The sequence below is a fragment of the Lycorma delicatula genome, chromosome 2 (genome assembly GCF_047948215.1).
Source record: "Lycorma delicatula isolate Av1 chromosome 2, ASM4794821v1, whole genome shotgun sequence".
Taxonomy (NCBI): Eukaryota; Metazoa; Arthropoda; class Insecta; order Hemiptera; family Fulgoridae; genus Lycorma; species Lycorma delicatula.
The window spans coordinates 125,954,064-125,974,311 of NC_134456.1; the positions used below are offsets into that span (position 1 = coordinate 125,954,064).

The 20,248-nt window shown below is 28.7% G+C and overlaps 1 protein-coding gene across 3 annotated transcripts in view; it reads left to right on the forward strand.

Moving 5' to 3' along the window:
- Window positions 1–19,825, forward strand: part of Art3 (arginine methyltransferase 3) — a 36,646-nt gene extending 16,821 nt beyond the window's left edge. The window contains exons 7-11 of one of the 3 annotated variants that reach the window (XR_012755136.1): window positions 6,890–7,122; window positions 9,813–10,172; window positions 15,408–15,555; window positions 17,846–17,890; window positions 19,454–19,825. Coding sequence is in view for 2 of the 3 variants with exons in the window: in XM_075356212.1 (XP_075212327.1) it covers window positions 6,890–7,122; window positions 9,813–10,172; window positions 15,408–15,517 (703 nt within the window). In the remaining variant the exon portion in view is untranslated. The remainder of the gene's footprint in view (window positions 1–6,889; window positions 7,123–9,812; window positions 10,173–15,407; window positions 15,556–17,845; window positions 17,891–19,453) is intronic. The other 2 variants (XM_075356212.1, XM_075356213.1) reach the window with 2 other exon arrangements.
- The last annotated feature ends 423 nt before the right edge of the window (window positions 19,826–20,248 follow it).

Here is a 20,248-nt window from a genome sequence, read left to right on the forward strand (position 1 = left end):
ATTGTACTCGCTGCAGTTTGTTTGTTTGGAGGAGCAAGTAGTTTGTTCAGTTATCAAATGTATTATTTCTGTTTGAACCAGAGATTAAACAGATCATTTAAAGTTCCTTCACAAAATAATCACACAACAGTCTTTCTCCAGCATTGTTTGAATTCACAAGATGTGGAATTGCATTTATATCAAATTTTGTGGAAACATCAAAATGTAGATTATAAAAAAAAATTCCATGCCTCATCTTCTAGTACAATCTTGTTGAGAAAATGTTGATCTTAATCAACCATACTAATGAGGTCTGTCAGTATAATGTTAATTTTTTTCTGATCTGCAGATAACATTTTTGGAACAGTATGTTTACAAACAATATGCATGTTCAAATCATTATGGAAAATACTGTTTGCAAATCCCAACTATTGACTCTATTTCTATGATAGTTTTTCTTTTATCACTTTGATCATTTTCAATATTCTATATTTTCTTCATTTGTTGAGGTAGACAAGCACCTATTACAAATGTAATCAAAACATTTAACACAATCATCACTATAACACTGCTAATTGTAAACTGCTATTTTCTTCACTACTGATTCTCTGTATGCTTGTTGAAGCAGCATTAATGCCTCTGACAGTGTTTTTTTAAGCAAAACATAAAATTTGATATTTGTAGCTGTTGAATTGCAGACATTTTTCAGTATAAAATGAACACCTGTACTATTCTTGTATATGAAATAGGAAACATGTGATGTAGCTCTATTGTGATATGAGTGCTGCAAACACAAAAACCAAAAACTTGCTTATTAAGATTGCTATTTTATTGTGTGTGAAAAATATTTAATGGTTTTTTCTGTTAATTTTTATTGTTAATGATTATTCTGTATCAACCATCCGTAAGGTAGGTTCAAAAGGTTCTCAGAATTGCTTCATTCAGTTGCAGTTGGACAAGGATATTAAGAATAGCACATGTTGGAATTCTTACAAATACTATTTATTTACTCTGGAACAACTTATATGTACAAAATAAGTAAATTGTAAATTGAAAATGCAATTCTGATTTCATTATGAACTTTACAAAAGCTAATAAAAATTAATACAAACTTAACAAATGATTATAACAGTGAGATAACAATAACAGAATCAATAATTAACTTTGTATAAGAATTATTTGCTTCTAATATTTACCAAGAGAAACCAGCTTACACTTTTATCTATGAATAATATCACCTTTTGCACCCTGTTTATACAAATTCACCGAACAACTTCTTGTACTTACCACAGACAAAACACCATTCCTAAATGGAATACTCTAGAAGTTAACACTGACTGCATTAATTGCATGCTGTCTAATGTTCACTGATCCTTGGTAGTATTTATATGTGTGGGTCTAGGGGTTGAATCTGTGGTAATAGTAACGGACCCACTCTTTTGTTCATTCAAGCATAATGGATTCTATCATTCAAACCTTCTATGCTATTCTAGGTATGATAATTTATTGTCTCTGGAATTTTTTTCATTTTCTCTTTTATTCTGGCACTTTCAATTACTTGAAGATTCTCCTACCCCATTAAAATATGTATATATAACATTGTGAAAATTCAAAAATTCATCAAAACTGATCACTGTGCCAAATAACCTAAAACAATACAAAATAACTGTCAAACACTGTAAGAGAACTTAAAAAATTAATACCAAAAGTCGACTTTTGTTGGTTTTTAATTAACAATTATAAATTTTTTATTGATTCATAAGTATACAGTATACGGTTATGTATGGAATATCATATCGGGCAAATGACCTCCATGGCTTTGTGGCACATACGCACTCTTTTGTCAAAATTTTTCATGACTTGCATAAATGTGGCTGAATTTCGTTGATATAGTGCTCAATTTCCTCCACGGCATGGGTGTCATGGATTTGTTGGCGCAAACCTTAGACTTAAAATACCCCAAAGAAAAATGATCTGGATGGCCAATTTTGATCACCAAAACAGGAAATTACATGACCAGGAAATGATTTTTGCAATAATTGAATTGTTTCCCTGGCTCTGTGGCATATGGCACCTTCTTGTTACAACCACATGTCCACATCCATATCTTCCAATTCTTAATTAATCTCTTTACAGTTGATGAAGTATTCCTCTGACCATATTTTGTACGAAAATTGTGAACTGTAGCTGTCAAACCTTCCATTATTTTAAAAATGTCTTTAAAAAATTTTCATTGTCAACAATGAAAACACGTTGTTCTATCATGTAGCGCTCCATTGTTAATAACCCTGAACTGTCAGCTGCCACATTCTTTTTTTTTTGTTGGCAACACTACCCAGAAATGGTGCAAAATCAAACTTGTGTAAATTTTGGGACACACAATATTTCCTTCTTAGATTTGTTTTCCTTGTATAATTTAAAGCTCTAAAAATCGGGTTTTTATATATAGTTATAGGAGGGTAATCAGGTTTTTATGTATTGATTTTATAGTTTTGTTGGGGATGAGATATGTTGATGATATTTCATTTATATATGATACAGTAAATAAATAATGAACATTTGATCATTTTGAATAAACTTAATTATAATTAATAATTTAAAATTTATGTATAAACTGGAAAAGAACAGAAAAAAATATTTTTTTAGATATTGAGATTTGTTTATAGAAAACCCACAATGAATGATATTATAACTCAAAGAAATTCTAATCACCCATGGTCACAAAAAATTGATACATATAAAAATTTAATTTAATTAAAAACATAGTTTGTTTGTAGCAGTTAGCAACAGAGTTTACAAAAATGTAGCTGCATGATATTTTTAATTTATTATCATTACAGTTGGTTTTATATTGTTCAAGTGTTTTGGTTATTAGGGTTTAAGTTTTCTGAATTTTTAGTTTTTAATTATTCATTTTTTGCTTTTGTTTGATGTAATTTTTGAATTTTGTACTGACTGATGATGCGGGATTCCACGGAAGTCTACTTTTGGTATTAGTTTTTTAAGTTCTCTTACTGTATTTTGTGTAGTTATATGTAGATTGGTATTTTAAATTCTATTAATATAAACCACCTAGTACAGAATATTAAAATACATCTTACCATAATTTTACCATGAAAGTTCTTTTGTGGGATCTCACATCCTCAGTCCTGATTGGAATAATTTAATTCTAAAATAATTGAGTGCTACCATCTATTGCAGTTTTTTTTTTATGAGATTGTTCCTCAAACATTGATGGTTTATCAAACTGAAATTTTGTTTGTATTTATTTATTTAATATTTTAAATAGTTTTTTAACACAAAATTAAATAATTTTGTGTCATCTTTATTAATTTCTAAATTTATGTTAACATCAAAAGTAGATTGTTTACTGTTTATTAGATGGTCTTATCGTATTAGATAAACCTAAATTATTATTTTTGTAATTTCTATAATGTTCAAGAAAACTAGTTTTCCTAAAGACAAACACCATCACAATCATTAAATTTAATTTTATAAATTCTATACAGATTATTTTATTATGTTGTTATTAGGTGGTTTAAATCTTCTCATAAATTTTAGTAATGTTTTCAATGATAATACTAGTGTATAATACTATATGTTTTCACTGCTTTGTGCCTTATTATGTATTGGTTTAAGATAGTTACTTTGTTATTGTTTTGATAGCTGTTTTTTTATAAATATTATTACTTAAAGATCATATCCATTTTACACCTAATAATATATTTCATGTTGTTTATTTCATTATTTAAATTTTCCTTATTATTATTATTATGTATATACTTGATTGCCCTATTAATCATATTTGTATGTGTTAATTTTGTGAGACTAAGGGTGATGCGATTTTTTTATTTTATTTTTTTTTTATCAATTATTAAATGTAGATTTTCTACATACTCATGTTTCAATTTGGTTGTCCTTTGTTTATTTGGTAATGACATCTAAATAATTTAACATTCTACTATTATCTGTTTCAAATATGCATTTTAAGTTTTCATTATAAGAATTTAATTATTTAATATTATTGGATTTTTAACAGTACCAAGGAAGAATATGAATTACTAAATTTTTATTTTTAGTAAAATATAATTTTATGTATGTTATATGAAATATAAACCACCAAAACACAGTAATTAGCTAGTTAATTAAACTTACCATCTTAATTTCTAATAATAATCAATTATCACTGCATCTCGCACCTTCAGTTGGTATTGAATTCTATAAGTACATTAAACATATTCTTTATAAAAAGAATGGATTATTTGAATTTTCAAAATATATATACATATAACAATATTTTACTCTTCCACTGAATGAACATTGTTTTTGGAGGTGATTCTAGAGCTATAGATAAAAAATTTCTCAACCATGGTTACCACTGATATATTTAATAAATTATTAAAAAAGTGAAAATCCACCTAAGGACTGAAAGATCTAAACATTTAATTTGCCAGTAAGGTGGATTTTCACTTTAATTTATAAAAAATTTCAGTAAAACATAGGTTTACAAATGTTTTTAGTTGCAGTTGCTGAATTGGATAAGCCTCATTTATGCTGTGTAGATAATATGAAGTACTAAAATTCTTTGTACTCTACATATGGTAAAATATTAGTACTTTTTTGTTGTTATTTGATTTGAAAATTATTGATAAAACAGTCTCCAGGACTGTATCTCTAAATATATTTTAAAACAATTAAACATGAAACAATTTTTTTACTTTGGTGTAAAATAATTTTCCAACAAATTTTTAAGGGTCTTTAATTCTGAGAAAAAGTCAGAAAAAAATAATAGTTTCAGAAATTTAATAGCAGTGTTGCTTTACTGAGGACTTATGCTCTTTCCTATTTTACCATTTATACTGTGACTTCTTTAATGAGCACTAGCATTAGCTTTTTTAATTTTCCATTTGCACTACTGCATATTCCAAATTGAATATTATGTAGTATGAGATCAATATGGTTGTGTATATTTTGTCACGTTATTCTGTCTTGTATGTCACTTACTAAAAAAGAACTATCAGTTTTTAAAACTTATCAGAAACAGAATTATAAAGGTAATGAAATGTAGAAAAAATTAATATTAGAATGTAATAAAAAAGTCTTTACAACCTATGCCACCCCTATCACTGTCAAACTGGAGAAAAAAATATTTTGGAGAATAAATTTTTTTATCCAAAAAATACCTTGTAGTATGAAAAAAGTAATCATTTGGTACATTTAATGATAAATGAAAAAAGTCATTGTTATTACAATGGTTTAAGAGTTAATGGATTTATAAAGCTGGGTTAAAGATTAGCTGTAATACTTGCCAATAACCAATGACACTTACCTGCTGCTCACCCAACTTTGAGATCATTCATATTTTTATGTGGTTTCTAATTTTAAATTTCTTGAAATTTAATTGTTAAATATATTTTCTGTTAAGGTTGATATCACTTTTTTTTACTTAATTATTAATGTTTTGTATAATAATGCTCAATAATAAATATTATTGAAGTAATATAGTTAATAATTTTTATTAACGTACACGTACCAGAAACAGAATTAGATTATTTGTAATTTTTTTTTTGTCACAAAGATAATCTGTTTATTTCTCTTTTCCCCCTACCTGTTAATAAAAATTTGTCATTATCCTTGCGGTTTTTCACAAAGAACTATTCGAGTCTGGATAGACTTATTAATAACTGATCCACCCTAATTATTTATCAGAAGGCTTGTATCATTTTTATTAAAAACTATAAATTATCCTTCTGAGGCTAATGACTCTTGATTTATATCAAAAACCCTTGCAATAAAGTAAAAAATGAAAAAGGTACAGGAAGAAAAAAAGTAAACTTTTTTACTGAAATGTAAACACATTTTTAAATTTTAATATAATATTTATTGGTTTAGAACCTATTTTTTTCTCTCCTATACTTATTCTCTTTCTAAAAAATATTCATGTATGTTAAATATTTGCAATAAAAATACCAATTGTTAATCAATATTTTACATACAATATATTATTACTTTTCATGTAAGTAATAAGTTGCAGTGAATGTATTATGTAAATGGTTCACTTACGTTTTCAGATTATGTTAAGGTTGTTGGTTAAAATAACTAGAAGCAAATACTAGTACTGAAGTACTATTTACATTCATGAAGAAATCTTCATGAATTGACTGTGCTTCTTGTCAACGCGCATTAAACTTATCATCCAAAAAGTCTTAAAAAGAAGAAGAAATTACTGATCATAAATTCTAATATTAACATATTTTGCATCAATGCAAAGCGATTAATTGATGATAATTAAAAAATTTTTGTTTGTATCACAAATGATAAATTTCTCCTGAATTGTGACTGTATTTCCTTAACTTGGATAAATTTGTGGAACTATTTTTTTTTTTTAAGTTTTGTATTGTTGGGTAAAATATTTCATTATATCTTTGATTTTATGAAGAATGTTAAATTTCTCTGCATTACTTTGTTGCAAGGAGACCACACAATCCAGTTTATGAACAGCATAAAATAAAATATGTAAGTATAAGGAATAATTGGTGGGGTATAACTGTGGCGTAAATTGTAGTTATTTATGTTATAACAATAAAGAAGAAACAAGCTCATTGATATAGTTCAGGAATTCCATAATTAGAAAAGCTGGATGAAATTGTTCATAGCTTTTTTTAACTGATGTTTATTGAATGTAGTTCCAAAATCAGAACAATTTCTTTTTAAGTATAAATTCTTTTAACAATACACAAAATTTAGTTTCTAATCTAATGTGCTGTTATTTAAAACAAAATTTTTCACAAGTTTTAACAATTATGTGTCTGTTATTAAGTGATATGTATATATAAAGTTACTCTGTACATTATGTGGATATATTTTTTTAACATCAGGTTAAAATTATCAGTGGTCTTTATTTTTACAGAGAGAATGGACTTGATCAACGAATTAATGTAATTAAAGGTAGATTGGAAGATACAATCTTTCCCAAAGATTGTGATAAGTTTGATGTAATTGTGTCAGAATGGATGGGTTACTTTTTGTTATTTGAAGGCATGTTGGATAGTGTAATATATGCTAGAGATCACCATTTGGCTCCTGGTGGTCTCCTATTGCCTAACAGATGTAGTGTTAGTATAGCAGGTTTCAGCAGTCCAGGTATTTGTTTCATTAAAATGTAATATTTAAGTATTATTTTTTTTTAAGAATATCATATTTTGAAAGTACCCTGAAAAAAAGAACTCTTTAAGGTTTTAATGTTTAACTAACAAAATATTCATTTACAACAATGCCTCTAAGCTTCATAAACAAATTACTAAATGCTATGTTTGCTTAATAGTCATTTATGCTTTTCTTCAGACATGCATGTATGACAAGTCGTACAATCTCATATAAACTGTATAAACTATATTCATATAAACTGTATTTATCTATTCTAAATAGGTTTATTTTCTGTTATTTTGAAAATTTTTTTTTAGCTATAATTGCTTTAATAGTAAATTTGAATTGCAGCTAGTGAGTCAATTACTGGGAAGTTTTTGTATAATTATTGCTTAAATGACTTGTACAAGTGCATTTTTGTAAGTTTATTGGTAGCTTACTAATTGACGGCCAAGGGGGTGATTTTTATTAAACCTTATGGTTTAATAAACCATAAGAATTTCTCACAATAAGACAACTGTAATTGTCTTTCAACTCTGCCTTTTGAAATGAGTTCATTTTCAAGTTATCATTTGCCTGATTAAAACATATATGTCGCCCATTAAGTAATTTCTGAGTTACTTAATGGGCGACATATATGTTTTAATCATGATGACTGAATATGAGAAATAAATAAATTGCTTGAAAAATTGAGTTGGTTTAATGGTTTTAAGTTAAATTATGCTTCTATTGAGGTAACTTAAAATGACAACAGTTTTTATTTACTTTATTCTTATTTTAAAAATACTTTTATAATATTTTATATGTACTACATATTTGTTAATTTATATTCTTTTTTCATCTATTTTCTTACTTATTTTATCTTATGTTTTTTCCTCTGTGTTTACTGATAGTAATTTTTTGATAATTGAAACTGTATTTATGTTTTATAAATTATTATCACTAAGCTCATTTTGTGTTTTTTTAAACTACTTTGAAAATACACCGAAGTTTATGTATGAAATTTCCATTCAATATAATTGTCCCTTAAAATAGTTAAACTTAGGTTAACTGTTAAACTGGGCTGTAGGCAAGAACTTACTTGTAAATTTGAAATGTACTATGTATTGAGATGGCAAAATTTGGTTTTTTGACTTCTAAAAGTCTTCTAAAAAGACTTCTAAAATCAACTTGATTTTGCAGTGTGTTATAATAATAACACTTTTGGAAAATATAAAAGTTATTTCCAGATAGATTTAAGCAAATTTTTATCGTAATTTATAGGAATAATAATTCATGTCAGAAAAATATTGTTTCTAAAACATTATTGGTGTACACTATGAACCAACAAATAGAAGTGTAAATGACTATGTTCAAATTGAAAAACTTTATTTTTTTTTTGAAGATATGTTATTTGTTTATTCAGATTTTTAGTAAAATAATAATTTCATATTGAGTAAGTAATGTGTAAATAAATTAATTAAAGCAATGTTTATAGAATTTCTTTTATCCTAGAAATAAATGAAATTTTAATTAGAGGAGATTGATTTTTTGTTCCTAATTCCTGGAATGTAAGTCACAAAAAAGAACACTAGTTTTTAAACTTTAATCTCCAAAATATGGATCAGCTTGTTTGCCACAAGGTTTCATTAATAATTTTGAGGGGATAAACACCACCAGCCTGTGCATATGCACATCCCCTTCTGCATTTTAAAATCTGTATTTAAGTTTTAGAAAATTGTGTTATTCTGTTGATCATTCCTCTGCTTTACTCTCACTGTTTAATGAATTTGGCAGTATTTTGGCATTTTTTATCTTTTCTGTGGCTTCAATTTTGTATTTTCAGTGAAATAATATCTTTTCCATTTGAAAGATGGTTTAATTCTTGAATCCTTCACTCCAGTAATTTTTCACCTCTTTAATTTTTTACATTTACCTTTGCTGATCTTCATTGCTGTTATTAAGCTATTGACATCACAGAAACACACACATCAAATTCTACTAAGAAAAAATTGTCCAAGTGAGTGATAGCCAGGTGGTATTATTTTGAAATACTGACACTACAACCACCCAGCAACAATTTCTTAAACTTTATTGTGAGATTTATACATTAAATACCACCAATTTAAGTTATGTTTCCTGATGACTTTGTGTGAAGGTTTTGTTTTAAAACATCTTTTGTAATTATAGATTTTTGAATTTTATTTAAAATTCCTTCTACAAAGCTCCATCCTTGGTTATTACAAAATAAATCTATTCTTTTGGCTTCTGGAATTAATTTTATCATACCTTTAATGATACTGATACAGTCATATTTGTCTTGAATATGTGAATTAACGAATATGAAAAACTCAACTTTTTAAGAGAGCTAAACAGCAGTTTCAATGTTAAATTTTAAATAGGAATGCGTATTCATGAAAATGAAAAGGTTTAAACTAGCCTTCCTAAAAGAGATTCGCATTGGATAATTTACCACAATATGCAGAACGTACAGATTAGTCATAAATTGACAAATCTGTTAAATGTGATTTTTCACATTAGTTTTTTTTCTTTTACAAGTTAGTTTAGTTTTATGACTTCATTCAATTTTGTATTTGACAATCTTGATTTTTTTTTTTAATTTATTTAAGAAATAAAAACTCAAAATTATTTGCTGATTGTTGCTTAAATTTGATTGCCTTTACTAATTTTAAACTAACTATTTACAGGCAGATACGAAGAACTGATTGGATTTTGGTCTAATGTATATGGGTACAAAATGTCATGCATGAAAAGAGAAGTTGTTGGTGAAGCATTAGTTGAAGTGATGAATCACGATGAGCAAATTACTGATACTTTTGAAGTATTTACTATTGATCTAATGACAGCTACAGTTGATAGTGTTAATTTTGTGACTGAATTTAAATTAAATGCATCACGTGATGGTGAACTAACATCTATTGTTGGACATTTTGATGTGTTTTTTGATCTTAAAAATTCAATATTTTTTTCTACTGGTCCTTCTACAACTCCAACACATTGGAAGCAAACTGTTTTCTTTCTTAAACAGCCAATATCAGTTAAACAAGGTACATTTTTATATTTATTATATATCCCATGCTGAACTGTTTCTCTATTATAGTTTAGCTCATTTTATAATTTATATATTTTTTATTTTATGAAAATAAATTTGTTGTATATATTGCCATTAGAATGTAAACTTAGTTGCAATTATACTTACTAATCACTGTATTTGGTTCATTTGTAACAAAAAAAAAATTAATTGAATTTAAAAATAGATAAAATTTTAAATTTTAATAGATAAAATTGAATTTTAAAATAGATATTGAAAATTAGATCGATAAAATTAAAGTGAAATCTTTACAAATAAGAAGGGACAGAATCTTAGAAAAAGTTTGATTGGCCTTACATAAAGACATATCAAAATTTAGATAATTTGGTAATAGAAGAATATGTAAGGTGTTAAATCTTAGAGGAGAAAACAAAGATAGGGATATATGAAATATTTTAAGGATGTAGGGTATGGAAATTAACTTACTACTTTACATAATATATTCAGCACAGGAGGGAGGCAACATAAAACAATTTCACTCCTCACTTTTAGAATGAGATGGTTATTATTCTTGAAAATAGCTCTGTTGTTTTCAGGACTAATTTGCGACTTGTATCAGGTCATATACAACCATTATGATTGTGGTACTTCCTCAAAAATAAGTTTAAGAAGCTTTATTAAACATTTTTTGCACAATTCATGAAAAAAATTAATTCAAAAAAAAAATTAACTGCCATTGTTTTGAAGTATACTCTCCTGCCCGTCAAACGTTTTATTGTTTTCAAAATGAAAGTTTTTTATTAATGGATGATGGTTCTACAAACATTTCATTTATGCCTCTTTTTAATTAGATAAATTGTAATTAATGAGAAAAGAGTGACTTGAAATAACTTTACTACTTTAAAGTGTATGTGTATGGGGCAATAAAATTATTCAAGATAACAGTGTAATAACTATTTATTTATTTGCATACCCATGTTATATTATTTGCTTAGTAGTTATTTAAATATTGGTAACTCTTTACTGGTTTTGGTTATTGTACATACCCTTATAATTGTTATTACAGTTGACCTTTGATGCTGCCTTGTGTTCAGATCAGTTAAGGTATAGTTACTTAAATTGAACTAATTCCCATGATGCTTGAGTTCTATTCTCCACAAAAGCATGAACAAGTTTATTATGATTTGACACTTCCATATTCAAAGACATTTTGAGTATGAGTGAAGGCCTTCTATTAGGAACAATGAGCATGTATGTTGGTAAATGAAACCCAACTTCCCAAGAAATTTAAATAGGGTGGATACATTTAGATGCATCTAAATAAAGAAGTAATGGGTGGAATGATAGAATCTTTAACTTTCCTCCTTGGTATACTAGATTTTGGCTGGTTGTATTATGGTTTTAAGGGAATTATTGAGTTACTCAATCCGTGGTATCGTAGTTTGGAAGGGGTATCTCTACTCTACAATTTTCTCTTGGCTGTAAAAATAGTCCAGCCTGCACTGAGCACTTACTAGAAAAACCAGGCCTTTCAGTAAATAGAGATTGTTACTAAAGAGTATTTATAACGGCTGAAAAGTAATTACACCCCCGTGTAACTTTTTTTTTATAATTGAGATAACTGATTGCGGTTTCCAGCATTCTTCCTTGACCTGAAGGGCTATTTCAACGAATGTACGAGTATATTTTGATTTTTGGATGGCGGAGGGCAACTCAAAAATTTCAAACTGGTCATTTGATATATCATTTTAAAGAGCTGAGTGAAACAAGAATAATGGTACAATTAAAACTAAATTCTGGTTGCCTAATCCAAAATGTCGGCCAACAATGTGTTTGTTTGAGGTAGCTAGAACTATGATTGGATGCTCTTCCTTTAATTTTATTTTTATTTGAGGTACACCAATTCTCTCTGAAGATCTCTGTTAGGAAAGGCTAAGTCAGTAATCCCCAATGTAAATTATTAGGCCTTCAGATGAATTACTCGTTTTTGGCAGCTCGAAAATCTGAGACTTATGGTCCTGTGGTGGCTTGTTTCAAGGGGATAATTAACCCCTTAATTTTTAGTGAAAATTGCCACAAGGTAAGCCTAATTTCTATTATAGTGTATTTTTAACCTCATGTCATGCATTTGGAAATCACTCCCCCATCTTCACCCACCCTTAACGAAGTATGTAAAATACTTACAGTTTTTCTTCATGTGTCAAAGTTTTTTTGGACAGCTTATAATCTGCTTCGTACCTTTTTTTCTATGTTCTCTTTAGTGTTCATCTCGGTGTAGCATCCAGCAATACAAGTAGTCTGCCATCATCGTAATAGTATTCCTTGATACCTCTTTTCCATTTCTTTCATGTCCTGAATGACACCCTAAATTTTTATACTTTTACAGCATGTTCTCAACTATTGATTTGAAGTTCAGATCCTTCTTATTGACCAGAAACTTGGTTATTACATTTATAAAGGCTCCCCTGGCTTCTTTTTCTGCAACTTATATTTGTTTCTCAAAATTACCATCTTTGAGAAGTTTGACCAATAAAGACACCCTGAGAAGTTGATGACTAAAGACAAACCCTCTTTTAGTTTGGTGGTTGGTAAGACTGGAAATTTGTCACAGATATATCTAAAATATTTACCTTGATAAGCAGAGATGAAAGTAGAACTTCATTCCGATCTACGAGAGCTTATCGAGCCCCATTTTTGGTTCCAGGTTCTAATGAAGCTCTTTTTGGCCAATCTTTCCTTATCCAATGATTTTCTCTGTCTCTTCGCTACCATTTACACAAAAAACAAGGAATCTTTGTGTGTCCTCCTTGCTGTCTTAGGAGCATTGATATTAGTTGGAGATCGCCACATGTAATCCACTTATGATTGTCATATTTAATTTTATCAAGAATGAATTACAAATTATCATAACCCTCTATTAAATGGATAGAATGTCTGACATATGTATTCCCATTGTGAAGGACAACTTTGAGTTTTGTTTTTAACGAATCTATATGAACATTCTCCAATCTGTACTTTCATATGGAGTGTTAAAGAGTCAAAAGTTCAGGTACATCAGTGCAAAAAACTAATTCTTCTGAAAAATATGAAAGAAAAACTTTTTCTCTGTACTCAACCAGGAAAATAAGGTACCAGCTGCTATTAGGTTCTTCTCTTTAAGCCTCAAACAAAGCATTTCTAAATTTTCTTTTGTCAGATGTACATCTTCAATCAAATCATTTTTAGTTCAGACTGAATAAATCTCTGGTGCAAAGCTATCTCCGGGTTTGTACATACTTTATGTTATCTTCATTTAAATCACTTTTAGAACCATCTATTTCTGGTAAATTTCCTGGTGGAATTGGCACTGGTATGTCAGGAACCGGGCGTAAAGCAGATTGCATATCTGGATAGAAGATTTTTTTTTATTAATAAAATTGAAACCGACCACCAGTCGAGCAAAAGTAACAATCATTGGTGTGATTATGTGGCTTCCGCCACACCATTGGAACTCCAAATCTGAACACTTTTTTTACACCCTTTGACCACCATCCTTCAACACATGTGTAGCAAACGTAGCAGGTTGCCCAAGTTGTGTCGTGATCTACTATTTTCACTCCAAAATATGTGAGGTACACTTGTTGAACGAAACTTGTTATATTTATTTTTTGTCTTTCCACCATTAACTCGTGTAACAAAATGAATCTGCAGAATTTCTGCAGCGTCTTCAAGTCATTTTGAAAACGGGAAGTTTGCTTTACGGCCTGAAAATATATTTTCCACCAACAAAAACGCATTTGATCATGAAAGATAGAAAAAACTCTACTTACGCACGCTGATGGTTTAACAGCACTGATAAACAGTAGTTGCAAAGTGTACAAGTGGCGCAGATAGCTGCCAATAAACATGTTACATCTTGTTAAGTCTTGTCACAACTTGTCAGCCAAGCTCTCCCACTGTCTCGTCAACTTCAACCCAAATCCCCCCACACCCACCTCCTCCGACCAGGCCACTCAACTCAAAAAGTGAATATATTATATTAATTTATTTTTTAAAAAAAAACATTTTTGTCTATTTTATATCATGTTTTTGCAGTTTTTCAACTTCTTACAAATTTTGAAATTTGCGAAAAATTCTGATGTGACAGAAAAAAATTAAGGTTATTTTCGGATTCAGCACTAAAAAATACATAGAAATCAATTATAAAAAATTAACATTCCATTACTCAAATTTTGCAGGCTTATGTTATTTAAACCAATATGGCAACCACAAATGCAATTACATTAATTAAAAATTGAAAAATTAATTAAATTTTTTCAAATACAGCACTTCTTAAAAGTAAAAGTAAACTTAAGTCTTGAATAATTTATTTAAGTAAATAACAGTTTAATTTACTGTGTATAATTAATCCTACATTTTATTTAAAAAAAAGTCCTATAATCTCATGAATTAAAAATACCACCTAATAAAATTATTGCAGTTAAAAAATGTTATTGCTTCTCTTATTATTTTACTTATTCAAACTATCCTACCTGTTCTTCATGCATAATACTGCTCGAAAGCATCTCTCACATTTTTAAAAGTTTCTGGTAAGTCTTACCTAAAATGCCTTAGGAAAGTCTCTGTACAGAAAGGATGCTTAAGATTTATGTAGTTCATACTGTTCTTTCAACGTAGGTTGGTTGTCCTGTTGGTTTGTTGAGCGTTATTCAGTAATAAACCAAGAAGTCAGTTGAGTTTTGTTGCTTCATTTATCAGAATCAATAGATGTGAGAAACAATTTTGGTAGAGGAATGTGTTTTTCACTTTGAACATGTCTTTCGTGAAGATAACTTCATGGCACTGTCATTAGGTTATGGGTGTAACTTATAAGCTTCATTAAAAAAAAATCCTAATATCTGACCAAAATTGATTTTAATAATATGATACCATTCCAAGCATAACACAATTGTCAATGAATAACTATATTGTTTATAAACATACATTAAAAACGAATATAACTTGTAATCGGAAGCAATTTTTATACACCACAATTACAAGTAACAGCTGATGTTTTTACAGTCTTGTAATAAATAAAATGTGCATTTAGTGTGTGAAGGTGCAGTGGATGAAGGATTTAAATATTACATTTGTAATATAACTCTTTATTACATCCTCTAAAGGTAAATTGAAGAACATAATACTGCTTACTTTATAAGCAGTATGAAATTTTATAAGGTTGTTCAATTAAAGTTTATAATTATGCTTAAAATTTATTTTTTATTGCTTGCAGGTGAAGTTTTGTATGGTAAAATGATTTGTCAAAGGCATAAAAAAGAAGTAAGATCTTTAACAGTTACAATAGTTATTAAAGACCAGAAACAAATATTTATGTTACATTAAGTTTAAGAATTGACATCTATGAATCTTTTATTTATGATGTAAGTATTTTTTGTACCTTTATATTAATATTAGTAAACCTTCTGGCTTCTTTAATAGATTATCTGTAATGAAAATTTATTATCATTACAAATAATTCTAATTTATAATGATAATTTTTTATCCTAGTACAGATAAATCATTCTGTTTGCTGTATTTGGATTTACTTCATGTACCAGTTACTTGCAGATATTCTCTAAGTGTTGTGCTTTGTAAGAATCGTGGTTTTATTAAGAACTACAAAATATTTTTATATGTTATAGTATGAATGTCACTACATAGTTGTTACTATATATTGTTTATACTTACTACTAAATAGTTTAAATTATAATATTATATAAACCTATTAAGTCATGTATTCTTTTTGTATCCTACCTACTTGCATTTTTTTGTGTGGGTACGAGGTTTGTTCAAAAAAAAAAACACGCCAACGGAGGAGATATTTAGTGATGGGCCGTTGAAAGCATTTTGTTCTGTATAACCTCTGTAAACACATGTTCTTGGATTGTTGATATCTCGTTTAGTTTTCAAGTTATTGTTATTACGTGCAACACGTTTAAATGTTAGTAGTGATTTTTGTAATGTGAATTTTTCAGGAGCAATGATATAACACAAAATTTTGTGTAAAACTGGTGAAAACTTTCACAGAACTTTTCAACTTTTGAAACAAGCTTCCAGAAATGCTCTGGGTTGTACACAACGCTGCGAATGGTTTTCATGATTTAAAAGTAGTCGTCAGTCAATTGAAGATGACCCTCGACCAAGAAGGCCTTTGACTCCAACTGATGACACACATGTTCAGAAAATCAATGACCTGGTATGTGCAAATCACCAATTGACTGTCAGAAAACTTTCAGAAAGAGTTAGCATCTCGATTGGATCATGCCATGACATTTTGACTGAAAAATTGAACATGCATAGAGTAGCAGCAAAGTTTGTTCCTCATTTGATGATCGAACAGCAAAAAGAACATTGAATGGACAATTGCTGGCAACTCCTTGAACAAATCAATGACGATGAAACATTCATGCAAAGGATCGTAACAGGATACAAAAGCAGGGTTTACAGCTATGACATTGAGACAAAAGTACAATCATGAAAAAATCACTACTAACTCTTAAACATGTTGCACTCAAATAACAATAACATGAAAACTAAACAAGATATCAACAATCCAAGAAGATGTGGTTACAGAGGAGGTTATGTGGAACACATTGCTGCCAACCGCATGTCACTAAATATCTCTGTTGGTGCGTAATTAAAAACATTTGGTTATTTTTTGAACAGACCTCATATATGTCAAATGTTATATTGATGAGTAATTTTTGTTATTTGTTAAATTTTACCTTAAAATGAATGACATACTACTAATATAAATAATTAAGAATGAAATATCTAATATATTTTTTCAATTAAAATTGCAATATCTTTAGTGACAAGAATTTCTTTCTGACAAATGACATTGTTTTTAGTCTTGATGATTATACTAACTATTCATTAACAATTAAGAAAACAATAATAAACATGTAAAGTACTAGTGTTACATAATTATAAAATATTAAGACTGCACCTGTAAGTTTATGTAAAGAGTTTTGAAAAATCTGGAGTGGAATGAGTTTGTGTTAGGTGAAATAAGTAGGTGCTAAAACTGTAAAGAAAAACTTTATTTTCTCTTTGTAATCATTACTACATGATTTTAATACGATATAATAGCAACTTCATTGTTTATTTTTCATCTTGTTTATTTTATGCCTCTAAGGCAGATATGAAACATTTATATTTCAGTTCAGTTGTTAATCTGCATTTGTGAAATTAATTTTAACAGTTTGATTAATTTTAGATAGTAAACAACTTTTTTTCATTCATCACCAAGGTAAGTATTGTAAAGTTAAAAAAAAATAAATATATATATATATATTAATGTTTGACTTAACATCAATAAAAAAATAATCCTATATCATTTCTGGTTAATTTATATTTCATGAGAACTTTTCTTTCATGTAAACTGAAAATTTAACTTAACTTAGATTTTTCTTTAAGAAAAAGAGTCAGTAAATGAAATAAGTGTTAAGCCATTAAAATTGGAAAATAATACAGTGAAACAAGTTGTGTATAGTTTGTTATAATTTATTACATTTAGTCAGTCACTCTGGGACTTGAAAACTTTGGTTGGGGGTACCCAAAAGAAACAAGGATTATTTATTTAAATTTAAGTTAACATGAAAATATCAATATTCACTGTTTGAAACATTTTTTCTTAACTTTGAAGTCCTGAAAATATTTTCCTTGTAGGTTTTTCTTCATTTTTGGGAATAAGAAGAGGTCGCAGGAAGCTAGGTGAGAAATATCATATGGTTTTTGTCAAAAACTGGTTGATTTTCAACACTGGGCAGACTGGTTGTCACAATGAAACAGTCAGTCCTCCCCCAGTCACAATTCAGGTAGTTTTTCTCACTGCCTTATGCAGTTGTTCAGCACTGGCAAATAGTAATGTTGGTTCATATGGTGATATAAGGAACAAATTCAATATGATTAAACTCCTTTGATGTCAAAAAAACAAATCATTGTGGACTTCACATTTGATTTCACTTTGTACTTTTTTGTCTGGGCAATGAAGTTTGTCTTCCATTGGCTGGACTGCTGTTTTGTTTAAGGGTCATAGTCGTAACACCTAAATTCATTCCTTCTTATGACTTTGAAGAAAAAATCTGGGTCAGTTGCCTGTTCTTTCAATTCCTGGCACACTCTAATGGCTTTTCCTCTGATCATCAGGAAGCAGTCATGGAACAAACTTTGCGACTTGTTTCATGTTCAGATTTCCAGTTAGGATTCCTTGGCATGAAATCCAGAACATTCTAGTTATTTCCTCCAATTCATAGATTGTTCTGCAATGATTAAAGATAATGGCATCCTGTGCTTTTTGAACATTCGTGATGTAGAGGGATGACCCAAAAGGGGTTCACCTTTAAGTGAAATTTGGCCACTTTCTGAACCAGGCAAACCACTTGTAAATTCTTACAAGGTAAATTCTTATCTGACTTAAAACTTTCTGAAACATTGAAACTGTTTCTGCCAATGCCATTTCTCCTTAAATTTGTTTACCATTGCTAAATCCAGTGTTTAGAGCACTGGGAGGGGCTTAAAAAAAACAGTCACAATTCTACAATGGTTTCTCAAGAATGCTACCTGGCCTGCTGAGCAGGGAGAGTGTCTCTTAAACATACCGTGTGGGAGAAGGCATGATTGCCAACCCACTTGCCTACAGAAAATAATTCTCATTTTTATTGGGTACTCCGTGTATATGATTATATCCATTACATAAAGGGACTAAATGTTTTGCTAATCAAGTTCAGTGCTGTTATTTGATTGTTTACTAAAGTAACTGTGTCATTAATCATTCTAATTTATATTGGACTCTTCTACAAAGATTCCTTGGTCTTCATTTGCTCCTGCATTTAGAATGATTATTTTTTTGCTATCCCCCTGTTTGTATCAGCTAGCCAACTAAGGTTTTACACTGAAAAATTTTGTAGGTTGATGATTATCTAGAACCTATTGGTTCAGTTACTATTACGGTAACCTTGTAAACCCTGAAGAAGTAAATAAATATGGTTGAAATAAATTCTCTACAGAATTTCTTGGAACGTTTTTGAGTATGTTAGATGTAACCACATGTGGTTGTGATAATCAAGTTCCACATTATCGAACTTAGTTATGTAACATTGAGCCAAGTGCTGGAACGATATTCCATAACTTTGAACATAACATGTTCCTAGTAGGAAAAATATGGAAGTTGAAGAAATAAGTACAGAAAAATGTTATTAATTTATTAGTTTTAATGCATTTTTTATTTAATTATAAATAAACATTTTATGTGTTGTCTTTTTTTTTTTCATTCAGTGAGGTCATTGGAAAATTGTTTCAGTTTCACTACAATTAATCTACTGAAGTCCATTTTTTGTTTTACTGCAAGATAATGATTGTTTTATCATATTTTTGATGAATTGAAGATGTTATATAATGAAGAATATGGAACATAGGAAGTTTTTTATCAGTAAATGAATTAAAAAAAAAAAATCATCTAAAAAGATAAGCAACTTTTGATATTGCAAAATGAAAATCTGGTAATAAAACAAACTTTTAATTAACAAAACAAATTATCATTAAAGAGATAATGACTATAGAAAACAGTAAAAAAAACACTCTTTCTAAATGAAATAGGTTTTATTAAAATACATATAATTTGTGAATAAAGCTTCTTTTGCAAACATAGTAATTCTACTTTTTTTAATGTAAACACCAATTTAATAATTAATTCTTAATGTAGAATGTATTATGCCACCACGACTGAAGCAAAATTGAGTGTACACAACTGTTCTAGAGCAATCCATGAAACTACGGTAAGACAGTTGACGGGATCATCTATGCTACAATTTGGTTGATCACATTTTGTGATCAACCAATTTTTTTTTTAGAAAGATCCTTTTTTAAATTCTTCATTACAACTGCAGAAGGAAAACATGAAAATTCTTTCCTTAAAAAGTATACTGAAAGTGTACATAAATTTTGTTTATTATCAAATTTCTTATCTTGTCAGTTATAGATAGGCCCTAAAGCAGCATTTCTCTTAAAAAGATAAAAGTTGTTTATAGCTTTCTTCTTCTACTACATGAAACAGATCGCACTTAGTAATCT